The 25802-nt window shown below is 45.6% G+C and overlaps 1 protein-coding gene across 8 annotated transcripts in view; it reads left to right on the plus strand.

Annotated features, from left to right (window-relative positions):
- Positions 1-25802, plus strand: part of NF1 (neurofibromin 1) — a 2143703-nt gene that overhangs the window by 518763 nt on the left and 1599138 nt on the right. For all 8 annotated transcript variants that reach the window (XM_078679713.1, XM_078679719.1, XM_078679717.1 and 5 more), the window contains exon 10: positions 1619-1747. In XM_078679713.1, coding sequence (XP_078535839.1) covers positions 1619-1747 — 129 coding nt within the window. The remainder of the gene's footprint in view (positions 1-1618; positions 1748-25802) is intronic.

Genomic DNA, 25802 nt, shown 5'->3' on the forward strand with positions numbered 1-25802 from the left:
CCTACCTTTGGGACTCCACTGCACTCTGTGCACACTATACCTTACTTTGGTATAGTATATACATAGCCAGCTTCATACAATATGTGTATGTATTTTTAGGTTCAACCCACTAGACCACGCATTCGCTGTCTGTTACAAGACATATTGTGGGCTTACCAAGGAAATGCAGGGCTTTGGAGTACGCCCATTGCTTTCCATTGGTTGACTTTCCTTTCACTAATTTTCTTGCTTCTTATTTGATTGCTTGATGTGTCCAGCTTGTGTCTCTGTCACCTGGAGCATTGCTAGTGTACTTCCACTGCTCTGTAAGGGGCATACTTGTTGCTTTTGCTTGAACCACTCCACAAGAATACATGCGTTTCCACCTCTCTCCCTATTGTGCCCTTCTTCCTCCACTCCCTGCTGCACTCTCTTGCCCATGTACTTTCCTCTGCCTGTTTCATATTGCCCTCTCACACATGCCTCCTCGCCCCTGCCCTCACTATTGCTTTCCCCGTCTACGTCTTCCTTCTCTCTCACGATTACTTTTCCCATGGCTTGCTCACCAGTTTGATTCTTCTCCACCTGCTCCACTATGCTCTCTCTCCTGCTGATTCTCCTCCCCACCCGCTATTTGCTTCCTCAGCCCCATGCTTACTTCCCCCACACCCCGAATGTCTTAACCCTCATTGGTCACCCTGCATTTCTACCCTAACCCTGCCACCACTCTCCACCCCTACCATGTTGCTAATGGAAAATAATGTGCCGCAATGTTCTAGTGCCTTTTTTTAAAGTCAATTTTCTTTAGCCATGCAACGCAACATCGGGAAGCTGTACAGCATGGGAGCAAACTATTGACAAAACCAATAGCAGCCAAAGGCGAAAACTGTTCGATTTGCCTATGCTGGTTAGGATTTCTTTAGCTAAAGCTGTCTTTAGGTCATGCCAAAAAAAGAATGCATTGCTTATATTGGCCTTCAAGTGTAGCACTATCCACATAACTATTTTATTTCTGTATGGCTGAATCTAATTTTGAGCTGACGTTTTATCATTGCTGTCGCGTGTGTCAACAGAAAATTACCGCCTTGGGTTGTGAAGGTAGGGGTAATATATCAATCGCGTCAAATATTTTAGCAAATGGATGCACTAGCCCAAACACATTCTTGAGTATTCTATTTACTCTCTATTAACTGTCAAAGCTGAGGGAAATTCCCAATTATTATTGTGCAGCAAAGTATTAGCTCTCTGCCAGTTTTGTTTGAGAACTGGGTGCCTGTGGTGTAAGCTTGCATATGGCAGCAACATTAGACCAAGCATATGTTATATCTATCCACATCACAGGTATGCATGATTCCTGCCTGTTTGGCTCATTTCTTTCTAGTCTTGTGGTTGCATGATAAAAACCAAAGTTGATGGAATTGTTAATCTGTTTAGTTAAAAGCTTAGAGAAGGAAGGCCTTGTTTTGTAGTAGGTCTGTGATGAAAGCTATACTATATCCCATTCGTTGTAAGTTTTGTATTCCATGAATGCATACATTCAGTGATATTCTCTCATTCAGGTAGTCTAACGATTAAGAAAGCTGTTCTTTCTTCAGCCACATTGATTAAATGTATGTCTTTATTTAATATTTTGAATTAGACCCTACTCTTTAATCCCACCAAGCCGTTCTCCAGAGGTGCAGGCAATCAGAATGCCGATGTAGATTTGATGATTGACTGCTTGGTTTCCTGCTTCAGAATAAACCCTCACAACAATCAGCACTTTAAGGTAAAATGTCAGAATGTTCAAGCTAAAATATTGTTAGAAATCAATGCAATTTACTGTCAAGTGAACTGTTATTAATTTTGTTTTCAATATTTGCCATTCAAAAACATCCAGACATGAAATGTCATAATTTATATAATTTAAAATTGAACTTTTCTGTCCAGTTCGTATCTACTGAGCAGTATGGGGGTACCAATTGTGCTTCAATCATTCATCTAGTGGGCTCTTAATCATTTTGTGCACCTATTTTTCCTTTAGTAACTAAAGTGCCAGTGAAAATTGGCACATTACTGAAGACGCTTTTTTGAGCAGCAAACCTACTCTGAACTAAATTGATTGGCCCAGGCTATCACAATGGTCTTCAATATTTCAGAAGGAAAATGTTTTGATTTTCAACAGCAGCATTAACGATTTATCAAGCAATGTCGCTCTATAAAAAGTCTTAAAGATATTTGCCTTCATTGCATTCACTGCACTTAATTGCTTTGTACACCCCCTTGTTGGTGAATGCTTTTAAATTAGAGAGCACAGTAGTAGTAGCACAATATCTCCTCTCTTTCACCTAAAATCTGCATTGAAAAACCTTTTGATATACCCATCTACTGGCTGAAGAATATTACTGCTTGCAGAACAAACTCCATAGTTTCAAGAATGTCTACTAAATGGCCGTTTGTGTTGGCCACTTAGTAGCTATTGAGTTTTCCTACTAGTTACGTAGCCTGTATTCTTCTGGTACTGCTAAGTCTTCCAATGTACCCAACATAAGTTTTCTTTACAGCCTTGCTTTCAGGTTTAGGATGTCTTCTTTTGCCACTATTCACATTTTCTTTTGAAAGCATTGATCAATGGGCAGACATAGAAAACTTGACCCCCTGGACCTTCTATAAACCAGCACAGATTGTTTCACAATGACATAGCCCCGTACACCTTCATCTGTGCTAAAAATGTTATGTGGTTGAAAAAGTGTTGTAGCTGACAACGTTCCGGTGCTTGCTGCATTCATATCGCTGTTTCAAAAGTTGTGATACCACTGCAGTGAAACAATAAGCACATTTCTTTCATCCCTTCTTCGTGGCAAAGACTTCAGATGGCTTTTGTGGTCTTGTTTGCAGTGTGAACCTTTTCTAGTTTTCTGTGCTGCACTCTGTCTGAAAGAGACTAAAATCGTTCTTCTATTTTAAAACATAGGAGGAGTTATTCTAAACAATTAAACTCTTACCTCTCGAGGATTATAAATGCTTATTCTGACCTTGCCTTAAAAACTCTATACTAAGTTAACTGGCTCTGTTTTTTGGACTTGTGCTTTGTGTAATTGTAAATGCCTATAAGCTAACCCTACCAACGTGTCCTGAAGTTCATGGTGGAGAAATCTCTTGATTAATACAGGACCTCTCACTTCAAGAGTTTGGCTCAAGCAGCATTCTACATATGTAGCCAACTGTTTATAGAACATGCTGCGAGAACCCTTTTATTTTACCATCTGCAGTTATTGATTCCTATACCAATACACTTTATTTTCCAGGTGGGTTGTTCATGTTGGACTTCTGATAAGGGTTTTCCCTTATCTAGCGGACTGCCATAGGAAAACTTTAGTCCAGACATTGGTAATCAGTAGACTGGACTACTGTAATGGGCTGCTCATCTCTGCCAATGAGAAACAACTTGGTAGACTACAGGTAGCCCAAAATACAGCGGCCAGACTGATCCTGAATGTTCCATCCAGATTCCCCTCACACCCTTTATTGAACAAATTACACTGGCTGCCTATTCGCCAGAGGGTGAAGTTCAAGATATGTTGCACAATTCATAAATGCCTGTCTGGCGCAGGTCCTAAGTACCTATCAGAATTTTTCAGACCCTATGAGCCTGGTCGCTCTCTGCGTTCTCAGACCCAATCTCTGCTCCAAGTACCACGGATTAAAAAGGAAAGACAGGGAGGCCAAGCCCTCTCCTACCGAGGCCCTACCCTCTGGAACTCCCTGCCTCTTACCCTTAGGCAAAATCCTAATTTGGCCACCTTTAGGAAATGCTTAAAAACTCACCTGTTCCTGACCATGTAGACACCTTTCACTGCCTGATGGTTTCTCTTTCTGGATATAGTTTTGGTAAGAACGCAAGCGCGGAGATACCCCTTCGGGGGTCGAATTCCTGCGCTATATAAGTAAATAAAATAAAAATAAATGTTAATGAGCAAGTTCTTTACACGAGCTCTTTACATGGTCTACTTCCACCCTCCCCCATTTCTCTTTCAAGACATAATCTGTTATTCTGGCTATAGGTTCTCTTGTTTTTAGCTACTGAAACATCAGTATGGTGCTTCCATGCACTTCTGGGCTCATAGCCTTGTGCATCTTGTAGTACCTAACACAAGCACGAGACCATGTCCTCTTGATCTAGCGGTTCACTGAGATCCCAATAAGTATTCACAGAAAAAGACCACAATGATAACTAGTTAGCTGTAGAACTCCACCATGAAATGGTAACACCAAATGTTTCATTTGTTTGCCTTGGAACCAGCTCAGATTGTGTTGTTGAAACGCACTTCTCAGTCGCTAAAGTTCCATTGAAGCGCTATAATCGAAGTTGGAATATGTGTAACAGTGTATTGTCAGCTTCAGTGTGATGTAATAATGAGTCTTTATAATCATTGTTGAAGCCAAGCAAAACCTTAAAAATGAATTTCAGACCTAGACCTCGTTTGCAGTACAGTGCAAAGAATGTGAATCTGCAAAGTGTCAAGCTGCAAACCTTTTATTATAGGTATGTAAAGTTGACCTGTACTGTTCACTTAGCATTTGGAGTATATATATATATATAAACTGACAGAAGTAAAGCTAACTGGCTGCACCATTAGAATGAATGAACACACTGGATGGGTCCTTCACGTTCCCAGGTGAGGCTCAGTATCCTTCTCTGATATTACAAATGTGTTATTAGTCATTTTAGTTGATGAAGAAATGTATATGTCCCTTTTCTATCACATACCACATATTTTATCAGCGGAGCCAAATTTGAATATATGGGAAGCCTCTATATGCCTGGACATAATTTGTCAATTCAGTTATTTAATACAGTCTATGGCTGGATTCACGTGGAAATGCATCCATTGTGCCATAGTTTGAATTATGGCTGTTACGAACTACATGGTTCTTTTCTTAAGAATGTTGGCTCATTCATCCAAAGCTGGAGTATACTGTTGATACTCCTAGGCGTTCTCCCTGTGCAAGCCAGGTGAATTACTAGATGCACCACATGAATACACTGACGTATTTGGGGACAAAATCTTTTCATATTTGACAGCTAATGGGGTTTTGTCCATGTCGAGTGTAAGGAGTGTTCTCTTGTGGGGGTATTCCAAAGCCACCATATAAAAAATTATTACCTATGTAACTCTGCAGTGATGCACAAGAGGTTCCATAAGGTATATGATTTCAGAACTCTTGCCATTTTATCCCATGCATACTGTCCCTTTGCAGTCATCTTTGCCAAATTGTTACCATTAATTTGCTCACCTTGATCTTAGTGGTGCCTACCTGGCTTACAAGCCTTTCTGACTTAGACAGTCTGCTTTTGAGACTGGGCTAGCATTAAAGACTGCAAACTTGTCTTAGGGTGTTCTCTTTCAAGAAGGATAAATTCACTGAGATCCAAGCTGACACGGCACTATACGAAATAAATGAAGGTTGAGCAATGAGAGCATGAACATTTAGCTTGTAATTTACATTGGAGGTCTTAAATAGATTCACAGGTTCCTATGAACCAGACACCAGAGTATGGTATGCAGCTTAGTTATCAATTTGAAGACAAGATAATGAAGAGTATATTGATCTTCCCACATATCCTTTCATAAATAAGCTTACTGTATCTCCCTTTTTGGAAGAGGGTAGTCTCAGGTCCTTGTTAGTAATGGTTACTTTTTAGCCCTCCCTCTTGAAGAGGTGTGAGAATGGGGAGACGGAGCCTCCTTGCTCTCCTTTGACAAAATTTGAGGAACTGACAATATAGCCAGAGTAGCACTAAGTACACCAAACGTACTATTCCAGATATGCTTAATTTGTTACTTTACTGTGTGCTACTCAAGAGTCCCACCCTGTTTGCTAGGGATATTTCAAATATGAAAAATCTTCTGAGTACGGTCACTGACCACGTTTTTACTAATATATATTCTTCAGGTTCGTAGAGCAGCAATCACCCTATTTATTCCTTTACTGATTGTTGTGTTGCTCTTTTTGGGCAAATAGTACCTGAATTTGAAGTGGATTGTTTTGGGATAGAATATTGTTGCTGAGAGGGTGTTTTTTCATCATATGCATCGAGGTTAAAGGAACATGTTACTGGTTGTCCCATCTCGTGCCCCAGTACACAAAATCTGAAAGAAACAGGTTAGTATTAGATTCCTTACCTTAGAATATCCCCAGGCGTCAGTCTGGATCCGGAAACTTTTGCGTAGCAGTACCCCTGCGCGTCGGTAGGCGTCGTCTGCAGGCGTCCCCTGCGGCTCCGCGTCGTCGGCGTCGTGCGCCGTGATGACGTCGCTGGAGTATATAGACGCCGCCTCCGCGCGCTGACGTCAGTTCTTCTTTTTTCCGCGCCAGTTAGCGCAGATCCGAAGGGCAGTACTCCGGTCTTTGACCTAGTTTTGTTAACTTTACCTCTTCTTCAAGGTGCCGGTAGGATGCCCGGGTTTAAGAGTTGCGACGGGTGCGACCGAATGATGTCGGTCACCGACCACCATCGACTCTGCCTCCGGTGTCTGGGCGCGGACCACGACGTTGAGTCTTGCGTCGACTGCCGGGCCTTGACAGGTAAAGCTAGACGGGAGCGGTCCCGCAAGCTGCTCGAACTCAGAGTGTCGGCCCCGCGTCGAGAGCGGTCCCGGTCCGGTCGGAGGTCGAGGGAGCGGTCGAGGGAGCGATCGCGGAGCCGCCATGAGCGCTCCGGGAGTCGCCACCATTCCTCCGGTTCATCAGGTAAGCGTCACAAGAGGTCGGGGCGTCATCATCGTACCCCCGACTCCCCCCGACGCCCGCGTGATGCGGCCGGGGGTTCGGGTGGCCCCACCCCCGCGGCCCCGCGTGGGTCGCCGACGCCGTCTGCCCCATACCCGTCGGTCCCTGGGGGAAGGCGCGTCGCGCGAGGAGATTGAGGCGTTCCTCATGGCTATGAGGGCGATGTCTCCTCCGGCGGGGCCTACGGCGCCTGCGGGCCCGTCGGTCCCGTCTGGGAGCCCGAGCGGTTCGGGTGCACCTGCCCCGACGCCGCCGAGTGCTCCGGCCCCGGTGCCGCCGGCGGCTCCGGCCCCGGCGCCGCTGGGCCCTTCAGGGTCGTCGCCGGCTGGTCCTCCGGCCTCCCCGGCGCCGATTCCATTGGGGCAACCCATGGTGCCGCCTCCGCGCGGCGCCGTGACTCCGCCGTCGGTTCCGGCCGGCGTCGGGTCCCCGGCGCCGGCGCCGTGCGGCGCCACCCCCGATCCCTCTCTGACGCGGAGTCGGACCGGCGTCGTCCGACGCAGAGTCCGGCGCCGTTGGGGCCCATTGGCTCCGAGGAGCCGGTTTACATCGTCGACTCGTCCTATGGCGATGAGGACGAATATGGAGAGGGTTGGGAGGGGTCTGAGGACCCTTTGTCACGAGCCTGCCAGTATGACGTGGACTGGGTAGGTGACTTAGGTGAGGCCAGTGGTCTGGACGAGTCGCCCAACCCTGGGTTTGTCTGGCCTTCCCCTGTGGCGTCGGAGGCGGGGGCTGCCTATTCGGTGGTCCTGATGAGGGCTGCCAAGGCTTTGCGCCTTGAGCTCCCCGTCGCTAAGGTGAAACCTAACATCCTCACCGAAGTATTTAAACCGCAGTCGTGCCCACAGGAGCCTCTGCTGCCATTTAATTAGGCCCTGACGGATGTCCTTTTGGGCACCTGGTCCAGGCCCGCTTCCGGTGCACCAGTTGACCGGAACGTTGCCAGGCGTCACCGTCCGTGTTCGGACGACCCTGCCTTCCTTTCCACCCATCCCTCCCCGGAGAGTCTGGTGATCCAGGCCTCCACTTCCCAGTCCGCATTCCCGTCGGCTCCGCCCGATCGGGAATCGAAGCGATATGACCAATTTGGCAAGAAGGTCTTTTCGTCTTTGAGTGCTGGACTGCGGTCTTGTAATACCGCATGCCTCTTGGGCCGCTACACCCACTCTCTGTGGGACACGGTCGCGGAGTGTCTGCCGCAGTGCCCGCAGGAGGTGCGGGACAAGCTCAACCAGGCCTTGGTTGAAGGCCGGGACGCGGCGAGGTATTCGATTAGGTGTGGTCTTGACACGACCGACTCGCTGGGACGGGCTATGTCCACGACGGTGGCGATTCGTCGCCATGCTTGGCTGAGATCCGCCAACTTCTCGCCGGATGTCCAGACTGCCCTCATGGACATGCCTTTCGATGGCAGTCGCCTGTTCGGTGACAAGGCGGACAACGCGCTTGAGCGCTTCAAGGACTCCAGGGTCACGGCCAAGTCCTTGGGTCTTTCGACCCAGCGCCAGCAGCAGGGTTCGTTTCGCCCCTTTCGTGGCCAAGGAAGGGGCGGTCCCACGCGTGCTGCCAGCCACGCGCCGCAGAACGCTCCCCAGCGTGGTGGCGGCCGTGGTTTCCGCCGTGGTGGCGGTAGAGGGCAGCGGCGAGGTCAGTCCACACCTCCCCCCGCTGCAGCCTCCAAATCTTCCTAGTCCGAGCTTTCGGGCCCATGTCACGCCAGTGGGTGGCAGGGTTCGTCATCACCACTCCCACTGGCGCACGATTACATCGGACAGGTGGGTGCTGCAGCTCGTCCGAAGGGGCTACTCCCTCCCCTTCGAGTCCACTCCTCCAGCCATGCCACCGCAGAACCACCGTGTGTCGGGGGACCACTTGACACTTCTGCAGGAGGAAGTTACGGCCCTCTTGGCCAAGGGGGCCATCGAGCGCGTTCCTGGGCCAGAAGTAGGGTGTGGTTGCTACTCCCACTACTTTCTGGTGCCCAAGAAGGACAAAGGGGGCCTTCGTCCTATCTTGGACCTACGGGACGTCAACGGCTTCCTCCGGAAGGAGAAGTTCATGATGTTGACTTTGGCTCAGGTCTTGGCTGCTCTAGACCCACAAGACTGGATGGTAGCGTTGGACTTGCAGGATGCGTATTTTCACATCCCCGTCCTGCCGGCCCACCGGCGTTACCTGCGGTTCACAGTAGGCCACGAGCACTTTCAGTTTATCGTGCTCCCATTCGACCTTACCAGCGCCCCACGGGTGTTCACGAAAGTGATGGCGGTGGTCGCAGCTCATCTGCGCCGGTTAGGGGTTTCAGTCTTCCCCTACCTCGACGACTGGTTGTTGAAGGCGGGCTCGCCCCAAACAGTCGTCCGCCACCTTCAGATGACGGCAGACCTCCTGCACGAGCTGGGGTTTTCCATCAATGTGCCGAAATCACACCTGTGTCCCTCTCAAAAGCTCCTTTTCATCGGAGCGGTTCTCGACTCGGCGCAGTTTCGGGTTTATCCTCCGGAACGGCGGGTCCGGGATATTCAGGCTCTGATTCCCATCTTTCAGCCGTTGTCCCGGATTTCGGTCAGGTTGACGCTGCGGCTACTGGGGCTGATGGCCTCCTGCATCCTTCTGGTGCATCACGCCAGGTGGCGGATGCGGGCTCTGCAGTGGGACCTGAAGTTTCAGTGGGCCCAGCAACAGGGCAACCTGTCCGACCATGTCCTGATCTCGGAGGGCACTGCGGGACAGTTGCAGTGGTGGCTTACGGACCGCGATTGGGTCAGAGGCAGATCCCTCTCCCTTCCCCAACCGGAGCACGTGGTTGTGACGGACGCGTCCCTCCAGGGCTGGGGTGGCCACTTGGGAGAGGCGGAGATCAGAGGCATCTGGTCTCCGGCGGAGTCCCGGCTCCATATCAACATGTTGGAGCTGCGGGCGATTCGCCTAGCACTGAAGGCATTCCTCCCCTTTGTCAACGGGAGTGTAGTGCAGGTGTTCACGGACAACACCACCGCCATGTGGTTCTGCAACAAACAGGGCGGTGTGGGGTCGTGGACCCTTTGCCAGGAGGCTCTGCGCCTCTGGCAATGGCTGGAACGTCAGGGCGTGACTCTGACGGTTCAACACCTGGCAGGTTCTCTGAACGCCAGGGCGGACGAACTCAGCCGTCTGTGGTAAATAAATAAATAATACCTCTATTTTTGACTGGATATATAATAACAGATAGCTCAATAAATAAGAGTCAAGATTCGAGGTAGTAGGAGTTTGCAGGTTTAATACAGCATAAAGGACAGGAACAGGACAACCTGCACGGGGAAGATCTGGGATGGCTAGCCAACAGGGGGGCCCCGACAGCTGTCGGGCAGGAGCTGGAATGAGCGCGCTGGCTTTTAATAACAGTACACAAGTATATATAGTTAAAACAATTGCATTACAGTACATACAGTAGGCGTAACAGTGGGTGGGGCCTGTAACAGCCGCGAAAGATAAGGGTGAAAGTAGGTGTAACAGGAGGCGTGAACATAGACATGTGATGTAAACGTAACAGAATATGTCACAAATGGGGGCGGAAACATGGAGGGGCTACCTAAGGAGCCGGGACCTCTAACCTAGTGGTGCGCGCAAGCTGGCAATGACGTGTAACTAGGGAGAAGCTGGGGGCTATGACTTCTGAGCTAGAAGGAGAGACGAAAGTCTGGAGAGTCAGAGCGACATGTACCTAAACACTATCTGGTATCTGATGTTTAGAGAACATGTTGATAGAATCCAAAAGTTATCAGGGCAAAGGCTAACAGACACTAAGACTGGTGCATGAATTATTCTACATGTAGTGCGTGTTGAGGAATATTAAATGACCATAAATACAGTATTTCTCTTACATGGAGACGTAAAGGCTAGACCATGACGGAAACTATTGATGCGATTCAGTAGCTTAGGAATGCAGAGAAGGAGAGCTGGACTGATAACTGGAATCATAACATACTCTTGGCAGACTGGCAGGCAGAGCCAGGCCGAGCCGGGCACTGTGAGGCAGGAAGTAAGTGAAGGGTCAGGGATACAGGTGGGGGCTGTATCGCTCCTCAGCGAGGGTTCAGGAGACAGGAGCTGAATCTGAGTCCGGGCCCTTTTGAGGCCTAGAAACAGGGACTTTACAATGAAATAACGTGCACACTGAGAAACGTGGAAACGTAGCTTTACATAGGCCTAATACTCGTAGCTTTCACGAGAACTGGAAACTGGCATACTAGAGATGGACACAACTGTAATTGCGTCTTTAATCGATCATGGGGAATACATATGCATATTAATCATGCACATATAGCATAAGATGGGGAACACGTAGGGACACAGAACATGGCAAAATTTACTTTTCCACATTCCCTCCTTGTCACTACGTTTCCATCAAGAAACATCAATATTCATGATACCATCTATCATTTCATACAGTATCATTTGCTCGTCTCGAATTTTCTTGGAACGGGATCTAGGACGGGACTTGGGGCTAGGAATACAAGAGGTAGCACAAATGCCTCAAATCGCAGGGCCACATTGTATACAGAGGCAGCAACTGAATATGATCGCTACTGCAATACCTAGAAATGACAATATTTTCCATCCCCAGGCAGAAATTATACTCCAGAACCAACCGGACCATGTCCAGGTGCCTGGATCCTGGTGTAACTGATGGGCAATTTTATGAAGTCTGGTTATAGCTGAATAAACAGACGGCGCGTTATTTGGAATGAAAATGCAGCAACTAGATCCGATGACTCTACATGCTCCTCCTCTATCGGCCAGTATGACGTCAAGAACGAGACGATTTTGGAGCACGACAAATCTCATAGCAGATTGCTCTTCGGTTAAGTTACCTAGGGCAGAAGCAGTCTCATTCACTACTGCCTCAAGGGTTCTGGTTAATCTACGGATTAACTTACTATTCTGGATAGGTCCTATAAAGAAAAAGAATCCTCTATTGAAATCTGTATACTGTTCTAGAGCAGTTTCAGTTTGATCGACAATCGGGGACTCGATCTCCCTTCTATGTCTAATATGTACTAGATGTGTGTTTCTATGATAATCAGATGGGGCTAGGAAAACTGGTGGCAGCAGGAAGGCAATGTAACAGGTTCCCTCCCAATTGAGGGGCAGACTAACATATGCGGTCTGACCACAAACAAAATAAGAATGACGTGAAGCTTTAAAAATAGATTTCCCACTGTCACTATACTTAACAATAGTAGTACAATCACTATGTCCTATATGTACGGAACCGTTATTTCGGACACATAATTCGCCTTTAACTGGTAATACTGAAATAGCAGGTAAGTCTGGAGTAGGATCAAACTGAACATTCAGGACCATAAAATTCGAAGAATAATTACCCAAATTATAAACTTCATTTTCTAGATCTAACCCTGTTCTGTGGGGAAGACCTTGCTTGTCTGGAAAACATGTACTGTTCAGAAGGGACATATCAGTTGAGGATGACGTTAACATGGACCATGCTCCACACGAACCATTATGTGAAAACGGATAAGGAAAGAGTGGCAGAACTCCCTTAGGTGTCTGGAAAGGGGGGAGTCGACCACACACCCAACAATTAGTGGCATTGCTGGTCTGGTGTGAATAATGTAACATACGGATAAATGAATTGTTGCGCATAGCAAAACGATAAGATAGTTCATGAGGAGGCAGATCACTAAACGTGTGCTCTACTGTAGCATTAGAAGACTTATTTACATGAGAAATTGGAAAACATAAATGAAATGCATAACTCGTGCAGGTAACCATTAGGCTGAGAAACAATATAAAACTTAGAAAAACGATACATCGGATAGAGTTTTGACTAACTCTCTCACTATGGGGGTCTATTTCATACATGTCAGATACCTGTCTAACCGTTTCACCTAGGGGAGGACTTAGACAATTAAACTGGCTGACTTATTTTACTAGACCGTAACTTCTTTTTATACTCCTGCTGCGGAGTTTCCTCTAACAGGGGAGGCTTGGTATCAATGTCATTTGCGGGACAGTCCTTGAGAATAGTATCTTGGCAGTCTTTAGGTAAAATGCAGTCCTTGGCAAAAGTTTTAGGTTTTAGTCCGTGAAATTTCTTGACGTGAGACAAATGGACCCACCCCTTCCTGCCTTCCAACTTGACGGCAGTACGGGTGGTTAAGAGGACCAACTTCGGCTCCTTCCAGCGAGGCTCCAGCGGACTTGAACGATCAAAATTCCGGACGAGAACCAAGCTTCCTGGAACGATTTCATGCGGTTTCACCTCAGTATTGTCTGGAAATGCAGCGGCAACCTGTGAACGACAAGAGTGTAGGGCAGACATCAAGGAAGCTAGGTAATCTGTCAGCATATTACTGGAAACATCTGTAATACTTCGGGGTCTAGGTGTACCCCACACGTTCGGGGGGCGGCCGAATACGACCTCATAAGGGGACAGACCTGATCTGGAATGTGCGACCATGCGCATATAGAACAGAGCGACTGGCAGAGCTACTAACCAGTCTACACCTTTTTCTTGACAGACTTTGGCAATACGGATTTTCAAGGTTTGATTATGTCTCTCTACGAGACCGGCTGCTTCTGGATGGCGTACACAATGGAACTTCCACTGGTACCCTAACAAAAGGGAAACGTGCTTCATTAATTCAGATGAGAATGGCTGGCCGTTATCAGAATATACGACCCTAGGGAGTCCGTAGCGGGGGAAATATTCACGAACCAACTGCTTGGCAGTGGTCGCGGCTGTGTAATCTGGGACTGGATATGCTTCTGTCCACCTGGACAAAGCACATACAACTACAAGGACATACTTGAAACCTCGACATCGCTCCATCTGAATATAATCCATCTGGAGGACTTCAAAAGGGTGGTCAGGGGGCTGGAATCCACCTTGTTCCACCGGGACACTTTTACCTGGATTGAATTGACAACATATCATACAAGTACGGACTTTCTGCTTGGCTGCAGCTCGTAAATGTTTGTTAAACCAAATGTTCTGGATACTGTCTAACATGGCTTTTTCTCCTAAGTGTGCAGGACTATGTGCGGTATTGATAATGACTTGAACCATTGAGTCGGGGAGAAACCATGTGGCTCTACCCTTCGTCAACCATCCCTGATCTGTCTGGACCCCTCCTTGTTCGGACCATTTCTTGATTTCCTCGGGAGTAGCATGTAACTGGATATCTATGACATCTTGAGTGGGGTCCTTAACTGTCATACAAGTAGTCTGTGCTAGAGTGGATGTCGATGTCTTGTTAACTGGTATGTCTGGTGTCTGAGCTGTAAGCTTGGCTGTTCGATCTGCTAGATCATTACCTTGGGAAATAATGTCAGTGACTTTCGTATGTGCTTTGCACTTCATGATAGCGATAGATGTCGGTAAATGTTTTGCATCTAACAGAGCTTGAATAAGGAAACCATGCTGAATCTTGGTTCCATGAGAAGTCATGAAACCTCTCTCCTGCCAGAGCACTCCGAAGTCGTGTACAACTCCGAATGCGTAACGTGAATCTGTGTAAATATTAACTGTCAGGTTTTTGGCGTGGGGAGGAGCCACCTATCTCAGGATACTTCGAAGACTCTTCCAGGACAACAATGTGCAATCATCCGAGCCCAACACTAGGCGGCGATCTAATGCTAAGATATGAATGTTAGCAGCCCTACATGCCAAGAACAGATGCATACTGGTAAGTAGCATATTCAATAACTTCAGTGTCAGTAGTCACTGCATACGCGGCTACTAGTTCTCCTGTACTTGTTCTCATACATGAACCATCCACATAAAGTGTCAGGTCAGGATCTGGTAATGGAATATCTGTCAGGTCTTGTCTTGGTTTAGTCATAGTGTTAACAACTTCCACACAGTCATGTGTGGCAGGACTGGAAGTAACTGACGGTAACAGTGTAGCAGGATTTAGAACGTTGCAGCGTCTGATTTCTATGTGTGGCTGGAACAGTGTCAGTTCATAACCTGTCAAACGTGCAATTGTCAAGTGCTGGGTCTGTGTTCGGTTTAAAAGAACTTCCACGGAGTGTGGAACTTGTACTGTCAAGGAATGTCCTAATACTATGGAATCACTTTGTCTGATAGCTAGTGCTGTGGCTGCAACTGACTTGAGGCACGCAGGCAGAGCCTGGGCTACTGGATCTAGTGTGCTCGAAAAATAAGCACAGGGCTTGTATTGTCCTGCTTGATCTTGTGTAAGAACAGATAATGCTGTACCATTACGTTCTGTGACAAAAAGTGTAAAAGACTTACTGTAGTTCGGTGTAGCTAGAACGGGAGCTTGGCATAAAGCTTTCTTTAGCTCATTAAAACTAAGTGTATGTTCAGATGTCCAAGGGAGGATAGTCGATACGGCTGCCTCCTGTGTCGTTAACTGTATCAGTGGCTTGGCTAGAAATGCATACTGAGGAATCCATTGTCTGCAATAAGAAGTAAGAGCTAAGAGCACCTTCAAATACGCGAGTTTCTCATATCGGCTGTACAAAAAACTCTTGTTTAATTAATTAGACTAAATTTTGTGCGCCATATATAATACAATTCTAGCCACATATAGGATACACAAGACCCTTGACTTGCTTCATTATCAGCATTGTCATCAGGGCGGGGGCAGGATTATTTCTCAAATCATCTTTAAAAATGATCTCTTATAATAAAGACATAACTAAAGCATGAAGTGGTACCACACTCATTTTCAATCCGCATATTTTCCATTGAAATGGCCACAAACTTTCCCGCTAACATGCGGTTTTGCTGATAAAACTATATTGTTTACAAAAAATGTTTGGAATTTGAGTCACTAAGAAATTAGACTGGGACTATGTGGTCTCATCACACCCACATCAAGAAGGAGCTGAATGTCAGCAGCATGGTACTTCCGAATTAGGGGGGGGAGGCGGAAGCACTAACTCTAACTTTGACCTACTATTTACAACATTAAAACAAATCCAGAGTGAAGCTAGGGCTGAAAGTCGGAGAGCGAAGCACGCTAACAAAAAAATGCAGACCACACTACAAAAGCTGAATAAAATGTACACAGAGGTGGTTACTAGAGTTTCAGAGGTGGAGGAGAGGACAGGGAAGATTGAAGACAATGTGGTGAAGCTTCAGGAGACTAGATTGGAACATGAGAAGACATCCTCAGACGTACTCTGGAAATTAGAAGATTTCGAAAATAGACAGAGACGTAATAACATACGAATTCTCGGGGTGGAGGAAGGGAAAGAGGGGGACGATGTGCGGGTATTTGTTGTAGATTTATTGAAAGGGGCATTCCCGGAATTGGAAAGATGGAGTTGGGACAATGAGATACAGCGAGCTCACAGATTCCCAATGATCCAGAGAAAGGGTAACACCGCCAATAAACCTCGTGCAATTCTGGTATATGTAGGTAATTTCCTGTTAAGAGAAGCGATAATATGTATGGCGAAGCCACAATCTAAGCGCTCATATAAGAATATTTCTTTCTTCACCCGACCTGACTTTTGCCACACCACTGTGGAAAGGAGATGGCGTATGAGGCAGCTGATAACTCCCTTTCAGAATGCTGGCTGTGAAGTTTATTTAATGTTTCCAGCTCGCCTCAAAGTAATTCTAAATGGACATGTTAGAGGTTTTTTTTCTGAAATTCTGGCCCAAGAATACCTCACTTCTCTTAGAGAGAACAAGGAGCAGAATAGGGAACAAAGTAAGCAGATTGTTGCAGTGAGGGAGGGTCCCTGGAAGAATCGCTAAAGCTATATATGATATTAGGTTTTTCTTCTTTTTTTCCTTGACTGCGATTTGTACTAGGGTTGAGGGGGTCGGGAGGTGAGGAAGAATTGAAATGAGATATGCTATGAAGTGGGAGAGGGAGGAGACGAGACAACCCAGGGGTCTCGGCTGCCAGATATAGGTCCGACGGACCTATTTGCCAGTAAGGGTAAGGGGGGTGGCGTCTCAGGGGAGGGCTGTCTGGGGAGGGGGGGAGGGATGGTGTACAGGGCACAATATAACACAATTACAAAAAGAATATGCAGAAGAGTGTGGTAAACAAACGGATTTTGAAGATACAGAACCAAAATGGATTATTATTTTTCTGTGTGTATTAACAGTGAAAAACAATAAAAAAGTATGGATATCAGATTTGTAACATGGAATGTCTGTGGGCTAAATGATCATCAGAAGAGACAGAGGGTTGCACTTTCATTAAAGCAAATGAATGTAGACTTTATATTTTTACAGGAAACTCATATCATGCTCTCACAAGTGTTTTTGCTGGAACAGATGGGTTTTTACGTATTAGCATACTCTAGGCAAGGAACCAAAACTAGAGGAGTAGCAATATTGTCTAAGAATAGGAATCTTGTAGTTAGGAAGAAAATGGAAGATCAGTGGGGGAGATGGGCAATGGTTGAATGTTTGATCGAGGGGGAGTGGACAACTCTTGGGGTCATATATGGATCAACAGAGGACGACCCAGAAATTTTAGAATTTTTGGATACGGAACTGGCTGTATGGGCACCCCGCATCATTATGGCTGGAGATTTCAATATTAACTGTGCAGATGGGTTAGGGTTAGGCTCTTTTGGTAGGTATCAAGGACGGAAAAAAAGAGTACATCAAGCATTAGTTAATTTACTAATGAACAATTCTTTGTCTGATGTGTGGGGGAAAATTAGATCAGATAAAAAAGGATATACTTACTACTCAGCTCCACATCGAATCTGTGTAAGGTTAGACTATTTTTTTGTATTAAATTCATTACTCTCCAGCTCAAAAATAGATGGACTTCCCCGAATTGTTAGCGACCATAATCCCCTTATATTCACATTAAAAATAACGGCATCAACTAGAATCGATAGGGTATGGACATTTGAAAGAGGACTTCTACAGGACGAAAAGTATATACAGCATATGTCAAAGTGGATGAAAGATTTTTTTGAGATCAATAGAGGAAGTGCAGTGTTGGGATAGTATGGGACGCATTCAAGGCAGGTGTCCGTGGAGAGACTCTTAGTTTCAGCACATTTATCCGTAAACAGGAGCAGATTAGGAATAATGAACTACTCAAGGCAGTAATAGATGCCGAGGAGGAGCTACATCAATCTATATCTGCAGGTAGATCAGTGGATCAAGTCCTCATTAAGGTGCTAAAAGCTAAAAGTGATGCTGAAGAATATATTGCAATTAAGGCAGCTAAGAAGTTTCTGGCCAAAAGAGAAAGATGTCATGAATTTAGCGAGAAGGTAGGTAGGGTATTAGCTGTATGTACTAGACAAATTGCAGAGTCAGGGATGATAAGGGAAATTAGAGATACAACAGGTGGGTTACACACTGACTCGCAGAAAATTCGAGAAGTATTTAGGAATTTTTATGAGTCATTATATGATGATAAGCAGATTACTAATCCTACGGAAATAGTCGAGTACTTACAGGGAATACCACTTGAAAGGCTTACAGAGGTAGAGGCGGAATTATTAGAAGAATCACTGGAAATAGAGGAGATTAAAACAGCAATAGCAGACCTCCCATCAGGGAAAGCTGCTGGCCCTGATCAACTCCCTATAGAATTTTACAAAACGTTTTGGGAAATACTTGGTAATGATCTAGTAAAGACATTACAGACAGCACAAGTAGGGGAATCTATCCCAGGCTCATGGGGAGGAGCAGACATTGTGTTAATTTTAAAAAAGGGGAAACCTGCCATTGAGCCGGGGTCTTACAGACCGATCACATTAATGAACACTGACACTAAAATCTACTCTAAAGCATTGACTACTAGATTCGCTACAAAAATAGGAAACCTTGTAAGTAATAACCAACACGGGTTTATTCCTGGAAGGGGCACTACGCATCACACGCGTAAGGTTATCACCTTGTTTGATGTCGCAGGAGACCCGATGGCGGTTATGCTATTGGATGCCGAAAAGGCCTTTGATCGGGTCTCCTGGGATTACTGTGGCATGTTTTAATAAGGGCAGGGGTTAAAAGGGGGTATATTAGAGCACTACAGACATACACAGATCCGGTGGCTTCTATTAGAGTAAATGCAGGCTCTACCCGACAATTCAGGATTAAGCGGGGCACGAGGCAGGGATGCCCGTGTTCCCCGCTTTTATTCGCAATGTATATGGATCCCTTAATTCGCAGGATAGAGCCCTGCGAGAGAATTACTCCCCTATATACACACTTGGGACAATGCAAGGTTCTTGCATATGCTGATGATGTGGCAGTGATTTCATCAAACCCCACGGAGGCGATTGGGCAGATAGAGATTGAGGCAAGGAGATTTGGCCGAATTTCTGGGTACTCCTTAAATACCTCAAAGACACAAATAATTAAAAATGTTTACACACAATGTGATGATGTTCGGGTGGTCCCAACAGGGGTGTATCTTGGTGTAAATATTACGGCTGAGCTGGATACTCTAGTGGAAAAAATATAGTCCCAATAATTGCTAAAGTAGGGAAGCAATTAGACAGATTAGATAAATTACATCTCACAATTGTTGGGCGAACAAATATTGTAAAAATGATGGTATTGCCTAAATTTTTATACATATTTAGAGCTATTCCTCTATTTTTTGAGAATAAGTGGTTCAAGACCTGTGAGCATATTATTAACAGGTTTATCTGGGCAAAGGGGAAAACAAGGAGAGCGTACAGATTTATGACATTAACTCGTGAACGGGGAGGGTGGGCGCTCCCAGATATAAAGTTATATTATTGGGCAGCGGCACTGCAATATATGGTGGGTTTACTGGGAGGAGCAGAAGTAGCCCAGTTTGAATTCGGTACATTGGCCATCTATGGATTAGTAATGGGAGCGGAAGCAGAAAATTTATTGTTGAAATTCACAGATGCAAGTTACTACAAAAGGACAAGATTTAAGACTATCCTAGCAGCCTACAAAATATGGAAATCGTTTACTAAACGGTTTGGAATTGGGAAATACAATGTCTATACTAGGCTAGAAGGCAATCCCACCCTTCCTAGAGAGGTATTCTCTGACATAGTTTTCAGTGAGTGGGGCAGGAAAGGAATTCGGAAGATGGGCGATATAATAGATTTACATGGCATTATGCAATTTTCAGAATTACAGATACGTTATGGTATAGATACGAGACAATTTTTCAAATATCTTCAAGTAAGAAGTTTTATTAATAAACAAAAAAGGTGGTCTAGTGGGATTTGTAAAAAACTCAATACTGGAGGTTATACAAGTAGGTATAGATTGCACGATTAAGAGATTCTACTCAGAATTATCAAATCTAAAGAAAGATGATCTGGAAAAGTGGGCGGATAAATGGGCGAATGGTTTAGATATAGACCGAAATTACTTTTATCAATCATTAGATATGGGACAGAAATTATTGTGCTCAGCCTCACTACAATCCCAACATTACAAAGTTCTGTATCATCTATACTATACGCCTGCGAAAATTGCCCAATGGGGAGCGGTGTCGGGTACCAGTTGTTTTAGATGTGGTAGTTCAGACGCTGATTTATTTCATATTTTTGCAATCTGCCCTCATTTGGAAACAACTAAGAAGGATATCCAGAGTTTTTTAAATAATGCGTTGGGGATTGGAATTCAATTAACTCCATTAATAATATTACTAGGAGTGGAGGTGGAGGGTCAGACGCAGACTGGAAGCTTTATTTTCGTAGCGATGGCAATTCTGAGATTATGTATAGCCACGGCATGGCTGGACCCCATCCCGCCAACGCATCATCAATGGTTAGCTAAGTTACTTTCAATCTATAAGTTAGAAACCGCTATTTATGCTAAGAAGGGGAAAAAGGGAAGGAAGCTGGGTATACAAATCTGGGAACCGATTATTCGGTGGAAAGAAGGAAGTGTTAGTTGATAGACATTGTGTTGAGCTGTTTGTTTATTATAAGTTTGATGACTATGTTTTCTAGTAAATTGGTTCTTTTTTAAAAATGTAACAGCATTAAGACTGATGTAATTATGTAATGAATGGATTTATATATGTATACATACTCTGTATGTTTGTATAGTTTTTACCTTCTGCTTTATTGTGAACTGTACATTTTATTAAAAAAAAAAGGGGGAAAAACTCAATAAAAAATATTTTTAAAAAAAAGGAATTTGAGTTTCTGCAAATATTTGTCGTTTGCTCATTACTACGTAAAGTGTTCTGATTGTTTTGCTCCTATTTAAATCTTTGTTTGCATCACACTTCTGAATTAAAACATAAAAATGTTTTCGTAATTTCCGATATATTTTGAAATATGTTTGTACTATTCATCTACAAGCTATTTCAATTTTTGGTGTCACAAAAAAACTGACATTTACAGCCCATTGTTTCATAATGACAGCTCACTTGACAAAGACCTCCAACTGTGGTAAGAGAAAGAAAAGTAAACACCATTTACCGGGATAATATAAGCAGCAGTTAGTAAAAAGACAAACTGACATTTGAACGTCAGTCCTTGAACAGACCGCAAATGTGTCAAGATTAAAACAAGATTTAAAGGCACCTTTATTGCTCATTCACTTTCTGAATGAAGAAAACACCTATTCCTTTCCAGCTTAAGTTCACTTGCCAGAACGGACCAGTAGGTCTTAAAAATTGCTACACCTGATAAAATCTGCCTCGCCTTAGCGAATGGGCGAGTAGGTTTTTCGAGGCCTGCTATCCATGTTCTCAGTATCAAATGATGGTTCCCATATCTTTTAGAGCGAGTCAATCTTTTAATGCTTTGGGGTCGATATCAATTCATATAGGGCAGAGATGGCCTTTCCTTTGGTCCTGTGTGTAAATAGAGTATGTAATGTTTGGACCTTTGGCGGTTTGTTCTCCCCTTCGCCCCATGTATCTCTGACCATCCCCAGAAGGGCCTTGTGTGTGAGGTTATGGCCTGTCCCAAATTTCCAGCTGTCTGCCAGAATGCCATTGGTGTGTAGGGTGCTGTTGGAGAACAGGTGCTCCACTGCAAGTATTCCTCCATCTGTCCATGCATTGCGCAGGTTCATAGAGGGAGATGGGCTCCATTGTACGCATCGATTTTTTGTGCATACTTTGCCAGCCAGCACATCAGCCATTTTAGTTATGCCGCCAGATAGTAGGCTTCATAGTCTACCAATCTGGGTAGGAGTGAGGTCCTGAAATACTGAGCTGTGTCCGATTCAAATTGGTCAATCGGGGGAGTGTATAGGGATTCGTAAAATTGCACGCCCCTTAATATTGCAGGTGCAGTTATCCCACTCTCATTCACCTGGAGCCTACGCGCCCAAGCTGTCGCAAGATCGTCCCTCACTGTAGGGCTGCTTATGGTAATTATGGGTACCAATGGCTCCTTTACTGTGTTTATATTGGCCCCTTCCCCTGAGGATATTGCTAATCTCTACACTTACCCCCCCAGGGGCCCACCCCCGTATCACAGTCCTGAGGAAGACCCCTACGTAAGGTTTTAATGAACCTACATTTGTTCGGGGTCGAAACGTCAACACTTCTCTTTGAGCCAGCATAAAAGCAACAGAGATTGTTCTACTGCGTTTTTCTCGTTTAGCATGGTTATAATAATTTATGCAAAATCTTGTGAACTTGTGGCGAGATAACGAGCCATTTCTTGATGTTAACCATGCATAAGTGTTTTGCACAATAATCTTACCCTTCCGTAGCACTTCATCCTCACTCAAATCACTAAACTCTTCCTACAACCCCCTTGCTTTCCCTTTGTTCCGGGCACTTGTTTTTGTACAAATTTTAAGATATTACCAATCTATATTATAATGTGACGGTGTGATTAAATAACACTGTTCCATCATTCACTCAACGTGGTCCTTTTGCATTTTTTTGCTAACGTATGTTTATTGTGTGTTGTTAAAATATTGCCTACTGGGACAACCCTATATTGTACCGAACCAGGTACCCAGGGCATATGTTCATTACCTAAACTGCATTGATACCAAACCCTGTTGGCACTCTTTGGCCACATTTAAGTCAGTTGTCTCTGTCTCCCTCACCCTCCCTCCCTCCCTCCCTCTCTCCCTCCATCTCTCCCTCCCTCTCTCCCTCCCTCCCTCTCCCTCCCTCTCTCTCCCTCCCTCTCTCCCTCTCTCCCTCTCTCCCTCTCCCTCTCCCTCCCTCCCTCTCCCTCCCCTCCCTCCCTCCCTCTCTCCCTCCCTCTCTCCCTCCCTCTAGCTGGGTGCACTATACCAGTGGTGAGGGTACAGGTGCATGAGCCCTATACCCCTACAGTGTCTAAACCAATTCCTAGACATTGTAAGTGCAGTAAGGCCACTAAGAGTATATGGTGCTGGTAGTTCGTCATTACGAACTCCACAGTGCCGTAATGGCTTTACAGAAATTAGAGAAGTTTGGTATCAAACTTCTCAGCACATTAAACCCACACTGATGCCAGTGGGATTTAATGAAAAATGCACTCAGAGGGCATCTTAGAGATGCCCCCTGAAGAACGACCTAACTCTAGTGTCCTGGCTGAGTGGCTTCTCGCCAGCTGCCACCACCAGACATGTTTCTGGGCCCTAGTCGAGAGACTGCTGCTCTTGGGGTTCAGAAACAATGCACATCCTGGTACAAGGGGCCAAGCTTTTTCATCCTGGATTGGCAGGATCCATGAAGGGGAAGCTTCAAAGGCTTGCCGCCTTTGTGAGCAACCCCAGCCATTTGCTGCTTCCAGCAACTGGCCCCCACTGGTTCTGACCCCCACTTTGCTAAGGGAGAATCTGGGAGAAAACCAAGTGCGGAAGGGAGGTGTGCCCACCTTTACCAACCCCACTTCTCAGGTGAGGGATGCAAGATGAAGCACAACTCTCAATCCCGGCCATCTTGCAGATGGGGGTACCCAGCCAACCAGAGAGAGGCATATGCCCCCCAACTGGAGGGTAGTATAACAGGGGGTGTAACCACCCCAAGGAAGGAACCCATTGGTCCCGACTTGAACCTACCTGGAACGCCCCTAAATTTAGATTTTAGGGGCAACCCTGAACCTTGCCTCCTCAGATAAGAACAGACTAGAAGAGAAAACCAAGAAAGACCGGAGAAGTCATGCTGAACTAAGAGGAGGAGGACGCCACTGACTTACCCCAGCTCTACCGGCATGTCCCCACCTCAAACCTGCTCCAGCTAAATCCTGGTGTGTCCTGCAGCCAACAGTCCCCAAGAACCAGAAAGACCTGCCCTGCCTTCCCAAACCAAGACTTTGTCTCCTGTGAACACCGGATTTGCTCACCCACAGACTGTGGCTCCGGACCAATTCGCAAGTCTGCTCCACTCTGCACCCGATGCCAACAGCCTGAGTGATCAAACACTACGAGGAGGTCTCCACTGCGATCCTGAACTGGGATCTGGTGATCTTTGACCTGCCTCGAATCTCCAATCAACACCTTTCTGGAGGATCCCCCTGACCGCGACCGGAGCTAGTTAAAAAAACCTGACACTTAAACACATCCCTGTACCCAACGTACTAGAGCCTTGGGTAGCCCAACTGACGGTGTCTCAGCATCCCAACTTACCTCTCTAACCGGTGGTCACCTCCAGAAGATCTTTGTCCCGAGCCTGCAGTGTTTGTTGCAACCAGAAAATCCCCATAGAAATCAAAATGCCACCCAGTGCCAAAACAGCATCCTGCACCCAGCCACCCCTGTGCCACTGCAGGTGCACTTTGTGTGCTAACTCGGATCCCCCTTTGCCCCAGGAGCTTTGCTCCTACAACCTTGTGGCCTGCTCGTGAGCAGACACCAACCGGAGGCACCACATCCCCCATTGGATAACGGTGGACCTCAGTACTGGAGGAGTGTGGCTCACTGATTAGAGCGGCAGACCCTGATGCAGAGGTCTGGCCCGGGACCAGGGTTCAATTCCCGACGCGGCAGGGTCCTGAGCCCAAAATGTCCACGGACTCGATAATTCTCGCCTCAGTGCCTATTCTAATCATGGGGTCCCACGCTGCAGCTCTGGGCAATAGTTGCTTAATCTCCACTACGGCGGCCCACCCGCTGCGGGATGCCTGGCTTTCACCCTGGGGTTACCCAGTAGGTGTTATCTCACAGGGAAAAGCCAGGACGGGTTCCCAAGGCAAGCGCCTTGATACCTCCGGGTGATACGTGCGCTATATAAGTCGCAATACAATACAATACTGTGCACCCTGCCGTCCTAGTGCCGCTGAGGGTGCTTTGAGATTACTTCCTTGACAAATTCATTTCCTCCCTAGGATTGCATTGACTGCTTTTCCTTGAAAATTCTTTGTAAGTGTGGAGTTGGTTAGTATGAAACATTGAAAAACTCCCTATGTAGAAAAACTGAATACTTAGTAAAAGTAACTTAAAAAGTAATCAAAGAAGTAACATTAACAGTAATCTGTAGATGAAAAGTAATTTTGAACTGTTGACTTACCTGTAAATCAACTTACTGGATTTGAACCTGCATTCAACTGTAAATCACTGCATAAAGCTTGCAAAGTATTATTTCACTTACCTGCACCAGGCCTGGCTTGGTTCTAGAAATAAAATAACTAAATAATGTTTGTGTTGCAAACAAATTGGTCTGCATTCAGTATTTGAGTGTGTGACCTCTTTTCGTGTCTGAGTTTGTAAAACAAATGCATAACACTACCCTATGAAAAGCCTTACTGCTCGCCCACACTACCACAATTAGAGAGTAAGGTGCTATCTACTTTTACCTCTGCCTACCTTTGGGGTTCCACGGGTCTCTGTGCACACTGTACCTTACTTTGGTATTATAAATACAGAGCCAGCTTCCTAAAATATGTATGTCTCTCTATATATATATATATATATATATATATATATAAGTCACCATTCATGAACACAAAATTACAACTGATCTGTACCACAAGCCTACAGATGCTCATTTGTATCTAAACTGGACTTCATGTCACCCTCATCACACTAAACTGAGCATCATCTACAGCCAAGCACTCAGAATAAGACGCATCTGCAACAATGAGGAAACCTGTAAAGACCATCTACAGGAGCTTGCTACATTATTTAGAAGGCGAAGCTATCCTCTGCATATCATACAGCAACAAATTGGCAAGTCTTT

This window comes from Lissotriton helveticus, chromosome 3_1 (assembly GCF_964261635.1).
Source record: "Lissotriton helveticus chromosome 3_1, aLisHel1.1, whole genome shotgun sequence".
In the NCBI taxonomy this organism is placed as follows: domain Eukaryota; kingdom Metazoa; phylum Chordata; class Amphibia; order Caudata; family Salamandridae; genus Lissotriton; species Lissotriton helveticus.